The 11,581-nt window shown below is 40.9% G+C and overlaps 1 protein-coding gene across 1 annotated transcript; it reads left to right on the forward strand.

Annotated features, from left to right (window-relative positions):
- The first annotated feature begins 3,865 nt into the window (after positions 1 to 3,865).
- Positions 3,866 to 5,413, forward strand: LOC120809778 (T-cell surface antigen CD2-like). The gene has a single exon (XM_040163820.2). The coding sequence runs from the start codon at positions 4,017 to 4,019 to the stop codon at positions 5,010 to 5,012; it is 996 nt and encodes a 331-aa protein (XP_040019754.2). The 5' UTR covers positions 3,866 to 4,016; the 3' UTR covers positions 5,013 to 5,413.
- The last annotated feature ends 6,168 nt before the right edge of the window (positions 5,414 to 11,581 follow it).

Here is an 11,581-nt window from a genome sequence, read left to right on the forward strand (position 1 = left end):
CAATGAGCAAAACAGCGCAGGCTGTGGTGGATGCAGACATATGGAAAGGACTATTTCCATTTTTTAAGATGAAATTTTCCTGGACACTACCCAAGGCGGAGGTAAACATTTTCGTGGAATGTACAATTTCCCTTTGCATTTCGCTGACATTGCTCATGGCCCGACCAAGGATCAAACTTCAGCAGTTGCCAAGAACAAAAGTTCTTATTTTTGAAGTCTTGGTTGCTGACATGAGATATTTACTATATCTACATAGGTATAATCTTCCTTTGGCCTACTAAGTATATTCCTACAGCCATAGTGACCAGGATTTCAAGGCAGGTTTTGTAATGTATCACTAGGGTTTCACAAAAGACAGGATTGCTGGGAATGAATTGCACGGAATCAGACAGGATCATGCAAATGAGAGGGTTAACAGGATTATAGTGTGCACACGCTGATGAGATTACTTTTAGTGTTGGATGGTGAATTATTGTTATTACGTTAAAGCATTTATGAAATAAAATGAAAACAATCCTTTCTTATTCTGTCTCTGTCAGTGATACGCTGAAGTGAAGCTGCACTTAGAACATTAAGAATGATCTTTGGAAAAGTGTTTCTACGACCAAAAGTGTAAAGTTTTCCTTAATTTAAAGCAGCGACATGTTAGCGATTGAGTAGCTAGCGCTAGCCCGCCTCGTTAGGCTCAACAAACCATAAACTTCTTCTGTGACGTAGTATATCATTTCGGGGAGCTGTGGCATCGAAAACTATGCAAGTTAGTTTCTTTACATGATACACATTTGGAGACCTGACAGGTGATTCCCCCCAATGAATGTTCTTTAGTGATCTTTAGTGATCTTTAGGGACGGCTGTACTGTAAAACCCAGCATTCAAAACCCCCAAATGACAAATAGCATGTTGTGTAGTGTAAATATAAACAGCGTTCAGACATTAGCATTTGCCTCCATAGTAACAAATTGATTTCGATCCATTATAAATGTTACCATGGCCCACAGAAAGCATCTGTTCATCCACTTCAAAGTACTTTCATGACTCAAAGCGATGTTACCGTCCGCGATTATATTGACTTTGGAGAGCAGCGGGGGCCAACCAGACCCCCTTCGTCCCCCGGGGCCATCCAGAGCCAGAGCCAGAGCCACGTCTGGTGAAAGTGTGAGTCAGGGATTTCACAGCAAGGCTGCTACACCTCCATCTGGGCCCCTGAATTAAACATCAGCTACGCAGACAGGCTCCCCGCTGGAAAGCTTCAGGGACCAGGAACAGGGGCCAATTAACCCATGTGGCTCTTCAGACCTGACTTTGTAGCCAATTAAGAGGGCATTTTACAGAAGGGGATCAGAAGGGATGATAAAAGGGATGGGTTTGATATGACATCAGGCACAGAGCTTAAGGGAAGCCCTTGCCAATCATTGCAGTCACCATATGCAACACATTCAGAATGCCCTGGATAATTAGTAATACTAATAGAGTCTACATGATCTATTGTTTCCCTTAAGCTTCCAAAAGCACCAACTACATTTGCTACTAGTGATCTGTGAATAGTTGAGGTCCTTTTGTTGAACCATTGCACAATGACTCTGGCCAGGTCACATAATGTCACTGTGGCATCGGACACAAGTTTGTCATCACTGCAGCTTAGTTCCTCTTTCTTTGAAGGAATACTTCTGTATTCTGTATTTGAAAGGAGGACAGGAAACATGAAGTGGATTAAATCAGGAGAATGCTTTTCTTTCACCAAAGTAAAAGATGGAAATGATCACAAGATTCCACTCCAACACGCTTGCTATATTTCTCAAATGAAATATTATGCAAATCATGTCTCTAAAGAAGCCTCATCATTTCAGTCTGTCATGAAATATTTGAATATATTTGAATTCTTTTTATAGAGGAACTGGGATGGAAACAACAGTTTCCACAAAATTGTTAAAAGGAAAACACGTGTAGCTTAACACGATGCAGGCTGTGGTTCATTTTGATTTTGCCGAGTGGTGTTAGAAGAGGGTCCCATAATAATATGTCTAGAATTTATTCCCATACAGTGCAGGCCTTAAGTATTAGAACAGTGATGTATTTTTGGTGTTTTGGGCTCTAGTCCAGCACATTGTATTTGAAATGAAACACTTGCTATGAGGTTGTGGGTGAACATTGCAGAGTGTTTTACCTTTTGGCAAAATATGGCTTTCTAGATGGTTTATCAGATATGGATGTAAAAAGTTTAGTGTTGGCTTGCATATGAAATTTTATTACAAAACACAATGCATAGGATTACAGAGGTGAAAATGTCGCAATAATTACAAACTTTCCTGGTTGTGAACCATTTTTGGGGGATATTCAGCTCCAATAAGAGTCTGAATTTTGATCTTCTGCAAAGCAAATTTCCTCTCAATTAGCAGTTATTTTTCTATGAAAAAGGTCTTCCTGTGGTTCTTATTTATCACAAAGCAAACAGTTAAGGGGAAAAAGGACCATTATTGCTGAGACAAGGAATATAAAAGTTGAATTTTTAAACTATTTCCGCTCACTGTCATAAATGACTTTCAACGTAGGTTTCTGTTACTGTACTGCAAAATTTGATTAAAAAGTGGAGAGTTGGGAATACACGCCTTCTTTGGCTCATGTCAACTATGATATAAAACACAAGCACCCCATATGTCTGCTCTGCTTATTTCCTGCATAAACCTGCTTCTCTCAGATCAGCACACACACACACACACACACACACACACACACACACACACACACACACACACACACACACACACATTAAACAACGTTGTGATTTGTGAACTAGCGGTGAAAATTATTTGAAATATAATCTTTACAACATTTGTAACTCAGAATTCATTGCATTCAGCTCTCCGTACACCCCCTCCATCAACCCTTTCCCTCAGGGTGGGAAAAAGCGTAATGACGGTGAAACTCAAAGGAACAGGTGTTCCTCTCGCTGTGGGGATCTTTGAAGGTGCTGAGGGTTACAGGGAGATTGTGAATCACTGCTAATTGCATGCAATTATAGTTGTGAGGTGTAAAATGAACTTATTCTAGTGTTGCAATGAATTATAGAATGAGGGATATTTCTGGATGGTAACTGAACAATGACTGAGGCTGAAGGGGATTCACAGAGAACGTACTCCATTATCATGATTAGACTGTAAGAGCAAATTGTTTGATTTATTACTATAAAAAATGCCAACTCAACTTTCAGATCCATCAAATTAAAATCCAAAATATTATGTACCAGTAGGATTAAAACCACAGAGCCAAATTAAGTCAACAGGGTTCGGCTGCAGCCTTGTTTATTGTTGTTAAAAATGAAGCACGGCTTTCTGATCATCAGTTCTTCTCTCAAGAGGGCATTTATTGAAATTATTTAATTACATTTTTAATTGACAGCGTAGTCCCATGTCTAATTACAAAACTCTAGACAAGTTGCTCCACGAAAGGGAGCAAAATAAAAGCATTTGCAACAGATATCTAGAAGAGCTTGTGTTACTTTATGAGTGAAGGCAACCTTGACTAAACCAATTTAGAGGTGACAAATAAACGTCATTTGTATTCGTTGACAGGGAAAAAACAACAACATCCAGGACGAATAACCTGAAACCAGCAGGGAAATATCTGACTGATGCTACATCTGGAACTCTTTTCATAAAGTCTACTTAGCAAAGTTTTGACCACAATCGTTTTGCTAATCAGATTGATCATCATGTTTCCATCATGATTGCACTGTAAGACACATATTCTATAAATGTATTACTGAGATTTCTTCATATGTCAGTTGCCTCATGACTATGACAACGCGTTTTGTCATCCTAACAGCAGAACTGAAAGCAGACTCTTGACTAAAAAAAGTTTCCTTCCCACTCCAGACTCACTTCTCTTGAGACTGTCATTTACGTCTCAGCTTCATTACGAGTGGCTGGTAGTGCTTCTGAAACAGGTCTTCAAAAGGTAAATCAAAGATTAAACTAGAAACGAGAATCCTTACACCGCTAGGACTGCCGCTGGATACCATGGCGTGTTTTGCCGCCACAGTTGGTGTCATCATTCTGTCGGGACTTATCAACCTCACAGCAGCAGACAAGGACACTTGTGATCTTCATGCTGCAGTTGGACAGAATCTAACTCTGCCGTTTGTCCACGAGGTAATGGCAAAGTCAGAGGTGTTGAGATGGACTCACAACAACACGATCATTTTACTCAGACAACGAGGCAAAGTCTCTGTTGGAAGGACGGAGGACATATCTGCAACAGGATCTCTTCTGCTGAGGAATCTAGGATTCTCAAGTGCTGGGATTTACCAAGTACATGTGCTGAATGTCAACGGTACACTGGCTAAAGCGTGGACCGGGCGTCTCTGTGTGATGGACAAGGTACCAAAACCTCAAGTCACCTACACGTGTGACCTCAAGTCTGGCGCTATTAATCTAAAGTGCCACATAGCAAAGACTCAGCCTTCACTCTTCTCATGGACACTCAACGGAAAGACCTTGAGCAGCGAAACCAAACAAACACTGAGCCTATCGCTGGCGCAGCTGGAAGGGGAGAGGAGCTTCGCATGCAGTGCGGCAAACAGAGTCAGCCGGGAGAAGAGTGACACTGTCCGCCCGACGTGTGAAAGTCCACCGCCACCAACCATCTGTTTGGCATCCAAAATCGCTGCAGCGCTGCTAGCAGGAGGAGCAGGTGTGATTGTGGTTTTGCTCATCTTTGTCATCGTATTATGTCGCAGTCACGTACGCATCAAAAGCCAAATGCAACGCGGGGACGAAGGGGAAGCGAGGATGATTTCTCTAAACAAACGAGAGTCCGACTCCATCGGCCGAGAATACGAGACTCTGATCCCGACGGAGGACTCTGCACCCCGGGGACCCGATTCCCCACCTGGAGCCTGCTACGAGACGGAAGCGCAGACTGAAAACCGTCCCGAACAGTCCACAGCTGTTGGAGGACAACTTACACCTGTGCCAAAGCCGAGGACGAAGGGCCCCCGGACACCGAACATCTGAATCTGCAAAAAAAGAAAATGGCTTCAGAAACTTTCCTTTTGATGTCCCCATTTTTAAGCTTCACTTATTTGTATTACTTTATTAATCCAGCATGTTGTTAATCTCTAATTTAGCTTGTATAATGGTGTTGGTAGATGGTTGGAGGGGAATATAAAGGGGACAATGCTAGAAATGTTTAAATAATCATGTATTGTTCTTTTATGTTACCGGTGGTCTCATCCTCTTTACAATGACTTCCCTGTATGCACTTCTGTTTTATGAATAAACCAATTTCCCATGTAAAAGAGAGTAAAATGTAGATTATAAATAGATTAAACTATATACTGTAGCTGGTTGTATTCTAGATCTTATTTTTGTAAATGAAAGAGATACAAATAAAAAAGATCTAGTGTGATTTTCAACCCTTCCACAGTCATTAAATCCGTCTGTTGCACTCATTGTCTGTAACTGAAGATATAAAAACCAAGGTGTAGATGTAAAATCATGATCATTTCATAAAACAGCTCGTCAACAAATTGTTTGGTACTGAATTCAGCAGTGTATTAGTACACATTGGCTGCTCTAACAAGTCTTGGCCGCACTAGGACTGTGCGTGTGAGATCCATATCACGGTAATGAGTGAAAATGTCCCTCAGTGTGACGGTGTGTCACACTGGCGTGTTTTAACAAAAGTTTTAAAACCAAACAATGATCTATGGCACAAAGACAGAAGCTATTTCAGACTTTTTAAAAGAAAATAATTTGTTTTTGTCAATTTACTTGGAATGGTATGAGAACTATTATATCTTAACCGCAATAATGTCTTAAATGACATAATGGACAAAACTATAACTGAGACACAACTATTCACCGTCTGATCCCACTTAAGCATTGTATTCAATGAAGATGAACTTTTCCACTTTTATCCAACAATTGAGTTTCTGTAATCTATTTTTTGTGGTTTAAGTAAATGGCATTTATGGAAGAAGAATGGACAACCACAGTTGACAACCAACTGTGGTTGTCAAGTTCAACTTGAGTGTCATATTTGTATGGAACAGTAGAGCTGTGTCAAAAACAGCCTTTAGTTCCAGCTTCTTACAAGTCAGCATTCTTGCACGTATTAGAATTTGCTTGCTTGCAAGAAGTTATTAATAGAAACAAAATCAATAGAGCAACGGCTCGGCTAAGGCAAATATCTATTATCTCCAATGGGTAAATGGTAATCCACACATGAAAGTGTTTGCTGCCTTCCCTAATGCTGTGTGACAGCCACATAATGGAATCCCCATGAGCGTCATAGCCCAAAACCTACAAGCCAATGTCATCTTTTGTCAGTGCCCTGCTCCACTCCTGCTCTCTTTACACGGCTCAAAATTCAGTCCAGCCGGCAGGGATTTGGCAGTAAAGCTGGTATCTGCTCCTGGAATAATGCCACTTGTCTTTCTTGAGAAACGCAGAGACTTGGCTGGCAACACGCCACATGACTCCCCCTCCCCTCCCATCAGTCAAAATGTGCTGCATATACATAGACAGACCAACACATGTCCACATACAGTACATAAGGATACTGTATTCTCACTCACTGTACCCACACACATGCAAACACAAGGGACTACATTTCAAAATACAGCTTAATGAAACACATCTCATAAGCCTTTGCCAGATCTGCCCTGGAAATGGAAGGGAAATACCTCTGAAATGTGTTTAATCAGTGCTCTTGGAGTCCAGAGGATGTAGTCCTTTTGATCTGGGAGTGTGTGTGTGACCAGAAAAAGGGTCAATTACCCAAGGAAAGTATTTATACTCATGTCAGATCCTTCCTATTACAGTTATCTCATTGGCACTGGCTGCCATTGGCTGCCAAGTCTGTGGAAGGCAGCCTGACAACCAAATCAGAGAATCAGAGAAGTTGGCCAGTGCAGTGGCCTTTATATCAGATATGACAGAAAATGCAGAGATAATTAGGACCGATTTAAATTCTTGAACCGCCGTGACCTTAGTCCTCTTTCTGGATCATAAAGCACACTAAGCAGTGAGTGAGTTAAGACACAATCTCCCAATCAGTCCAAAGTTTATTGACAAAGCAACGGTGCTCATTATTCTTGAAAATCCAACATGAATATAGCGACTTTGAAAATCACAACGTTGTTTAAAGTAACAGCCTTTTAAAAGTCTTGAAATGTAAAACGTGTGGAGAGATTGTATTGTGGCCTTGCTCAGCACATTGTCATTAAACAGTGCTAAATGATCCTTCAAATGTCCCAGTGACAGTTTTTTCTTCTCCATCTGTTCATCTCACATTTTCTTACACATTTTTTTCACACTACACCATTTGTGGACTATCTCTGCGTGGTCTGTGTCCGTATGCAACACACCAGATGAACTTCACAAATTATCAACTGATTTTTAATGGGGGCGGAATTCGCAGCGATGTTCGGTTACTGGCTGTGAACACTGAGCAACCACTAATCTCCATTTAAGAACCAGCTTTTGATATGAAGTCGTTGCTCAGCCCTGGTGCCAATTTGCCAAAGAGGGCACTGGTAGAATTGCCGCACAAATAACGGCATTAAAAAAAAGAACCCTCAGCAGGAGATCTCGAAAAGTCTTCTATATGGATTTTTAATTTGTAATCCATGAAAAGATTTATTTATAAAATTAAAAAAATGGGTGTGTTCAACAACTTTTTGGGGGAAATGTATTGGTGCCGTCTTTGAGTCCTATATGCGTCCACCAAGGATTATGATTGTTGTCTTTACTTCTTCGTCATAATTAAACGCTTATTGATTGCTGTTAAATGAATCAAATTATTTATTTTACCGGATATCCCTCGTATAGCAATGGTCCATCATTGTCTACTTTGACATGGTGAAAAAGGCCTAACAATTTTATAATTTCATTATGGATAACTTGAAGTTGCAGGAAGCACACGATTTGAGGTTCGAAGAAGATTGGAGGAAGAAGGTTGATTGGGGAATCATTTTTGTGTTTTATTTCCAAGCCCTTTCTAATTTCTGCACTTATAAAACAGCTCATTGAAACTGCGTTCTTGGGTTTGCTGAGGTCCTGGAGGACAAATCTAAACACTCAAATGTCGTATGCCCAAGAAATGAAACATCATACAAGAAGAAAAGACGGACATAATTAATGTTGGGACCACATTGCCGTCGTCAGTCTGTAGCACAAATATTCCCACCATTTCCTTCTAACGCCCATCAGCAGCTGCTCTGAGCCAAAGTGGCTGGCGTGTGAAGCGAAAAGGCTGAGAAAAGACACAGACAGGAGCACTGCTGCCATTGTGATGGACTGTGACAGCACCCACGTCCAGAGACATGATGCAGAACATCACTGCTCCCAGCAGATACTTCAGGACTCTCAGGACAATGTACGTCAAGACACTCTTGCATCCTCTGGGAGTGCTGAGTAACACGTTTGGAGCTGTGGAAATACCAGTGTGGTCTACTGTTCAGCTACAAGTAAGGAATGAAGACAACGGGCCTTGTTCACTCATTGGCTACATTTGTAAATTAATGGATTTTGGTGTTTTAAGCAAAACATGTGGTTTGTTTTGTCTTTTCCATTTGTCAGGCACATAAAACTTTTGATTAATGACTAAAACTGGAATGGAAGCGCATGTATTATTTGCTTCATAAAGCTATGCATGTATATACCTGGGAATGTTTTATAAATCTGGATAAATGTGGAATCCCAATTTAAGTCCAACAGTTATTCCAAATAGATGTAGAAACATCCACACGTGGCTCATGCTGTAGCTGACTGCTTGTCTCCATCTTGGCAACTGGTCCCGATTCCAGGTGAAGCTCCCGTTCAGGGGATGAGTCCTAACAAACATTCCAGGAAGAGTTGTAGATGAAAAAGAGGGCTGAACTCGGTGAACGGTGCACAAATGCTGTTGAGCAGACCTATCATTTCAAATACAACCTGAGCTCTGTAATAAAAATGCTTGCGTCAGCCAAACTATGCATCCATGGGCTTGCACCTGATATAAATCAGACGGAAGAAAGATTCCACCTACTGCTTTAATAAGCATCTTGAGTGCACAGACTCAACATTCATACAAAGATCAAACATTTCTTTAACATTCTTGCAGATGCCAACACAAAATTGCAACCTGGCAAAAAAGAAACAAAACATGTTTTACACTCCGCTGTGATGTGCATATTGCAAAGTAAGACTTTAGGTTTCGACATAAGTATTTAAGATGGTTCTCCTAGATAACTATGATGCCTTTTGAGGAACACCCAGAAGCGATCATCTGGATAGTTTGAAGCCTTTGTCCCGGTCTACGGGTCTATCTCCACTCGGAGAAAAGGATCCCTTAAGCCTCATTGTGAGTGTGAATTCACACAGCGATAACAGCACGGCAGCGACGGGACCTGCAACACTAGCTGAAGATGAGGGAGTCGTAAAAGTGCGACAGAGGGATCACCACACAAGGTTTTGCTGTGGCTATGCCATGTAGCATAGCATCAACACAACTCTCCAAAGGCCTCTCTGTCTTTGGGTCCTCCAAGTGTCTAGACTGCCTGGAACATCGTTTCTGCTTTTTGCGTGTCCTTTTTTTCCATGTAGTCTGTGCTGAAAGCAAAATGCATGGGTGTGGACATTAACGCAAAGACGTGAAAAAGAAGACTTATGTGAGGTGGAAGGGGAGGAATATAGTTACATCCGGCATGTTTGCAGTGTTTTACGTACTTATGTTACGTTGTTTCTGATTTGATTATCTAATATACTTATCTTAAGCCCAACATTTTTTTAAACCACCATGGTTTGGTTGCCTTAACCCAACTTTGGACGTTTTGGCAATGTTGGGTAAAATGGCACCCTGAAAAGCCTAAAAATGTAAAATCATGATATATAGAATATCCTTAAAATTACCTGTCAATTATAGAGACTCTAATGATATTGGTTTGGTATAAGACACATCATACTTTCAATCTTTTGCATTGGGTCCTAATTGCAGCATTACTAGGTACAAAGTGTCAACCTAATTGAAGCGTATTTTTAGCTCCGGTGGTCGGAGGTAGAAAGATCGAAAATATAGTAACAGTAAGAAATGTGTATATCACAACAGCACATTTTATGTATCACAAAGGGATTGTGGTGACTTACAAAGAAAGCCTGCCATGGTTGCCACCAAGATACTTAATTGTAATACATCTAATCATGTGTCTAACGAGTCTTCTGTGCCAGTTAATCTGAGTCAAATCTTGTCCTTATGGCGGCTGACAGACAGTCTGGTCTAAGTGTCCGCTCACACTCCACCGTGTGCCAATAAATGTGGAATAAGCAGCTGGGCGGTGTAGCCTACGTTGTTGAGCTTTGGTACCATGTGGTGTGCTAAAACTCAAAATCAAACATCCTGCTGCCATCATAGCATGTGATAAGCAAATCATCTTTCTCATAGGGAAAAAAATGGGAACAAAGGCAATTAGTAAAAGGCATGCGGCTTGAATTTAAGGTTGCTTTGAAACGGACAAGGCATGTTTATTACTTGATTGTTTCAGAGCTGCTTCCATTTGGGTTTCGCCTAATCTTTGTTTCTGTTGAACTGTGCCACTAAGGAAACACAAGCTTATTAAAAAGGAACAGTGTTAATCCCCTTAAAAGAGGCAGTCCCCAAGCAACAGGCTACAACAATGTAGCATCAAGTGCAAATGCTGTTTGATTAATGTAGAAAATAAGCTCAGTGCCACACAAACATTCGTTTAGCAAGCATTTTCAAATCATTTACAATTCAAAGAGAAAGGGTATTAGAACAAAAGATTCAAATAGTGTTGACCTTATTTCATCTTATCTGATCAAATACCCATTGACATTGAGAAAACTAATATCCAGAAGAGTTGAATGCATTCCTTACTTCGTCTTCACCGTCAAGTTAAGACGTTTAAAGCAGCTCGGTTTCAGAATTCAGAATCAAAAAGCTGCTTTAAACACAGAGATGTGTTGGGTAACGGTGTGTGGTCCATAGACGTGTGTAGAGCCTCTCTGTCTTTCCATCACACACGTTAATGAAAATCATCTATTGCTCCAAAACGCCCTAATCTCAAAGCTCGTTTTTTAAAGCCACTCTGGACGGCTAAAGATGTACTTGACGATAATGTAACGTTTTACTCTTTGATTAAACATGTTGAGATGCTAAATGGAGCCTGGAGGGCTTTGTGAGTGTGATAAAATGGTCTCATTGTACTGGTCTATTGAAGTGGTTGGTGTGTGTTGGAGTAGCACTACCACCAGACAGAAGGGATGGAGTGCCCCTCTTGCCACACCAATAGGCCACAATATTTGAGGGTGTTTGAAGAACACACACAATGACACATATAGGCATATACAAAGACAAAACACACACACAGTCTGTAGCCCAGACAGGAAGTAATGCTCAACCCAAGAGAGCAGCACTTCGACTGGCTCTTATTAATTAGAGCAGGTAGACAGGGAGGGTGGAGATGTTTTGTTGGGGTTTCCTTTTGAAGGATGAAGAATAGCTGGACAATTGTGAGCCTTTCTTGCCACCGTCATGTGTAAAAAGGAAATGACTGAAAACCACAACAGAGGTTGTTTTCTTG

The sequence above is a fragment of the Gasterosteus aculeatus genome, chromosome X (genome assembly GCF_964276395.1).
Source record: "Gasterosteus aculeatus chromosome X, fGasAcu3.hap1.1, whole genome shotgun sequence".
Taxonomy (NCBI): Eukaryota; Metazoa; Chordata; class Actinopteri; order Perciformes; family Gasterosteidae; genus Gasterosteus; species Gasterosteus aculeatus.

Bases quoted from the DNA above. Each gene is read 5' to 3' on its own strand.
- LOC120809778 (XM_040163820.2), top strand. From the start codon at position 4,017: ATGGCGTGTTTTGCCGCCACAGTTGGTGTCATCATTCTGTCGGGACTT.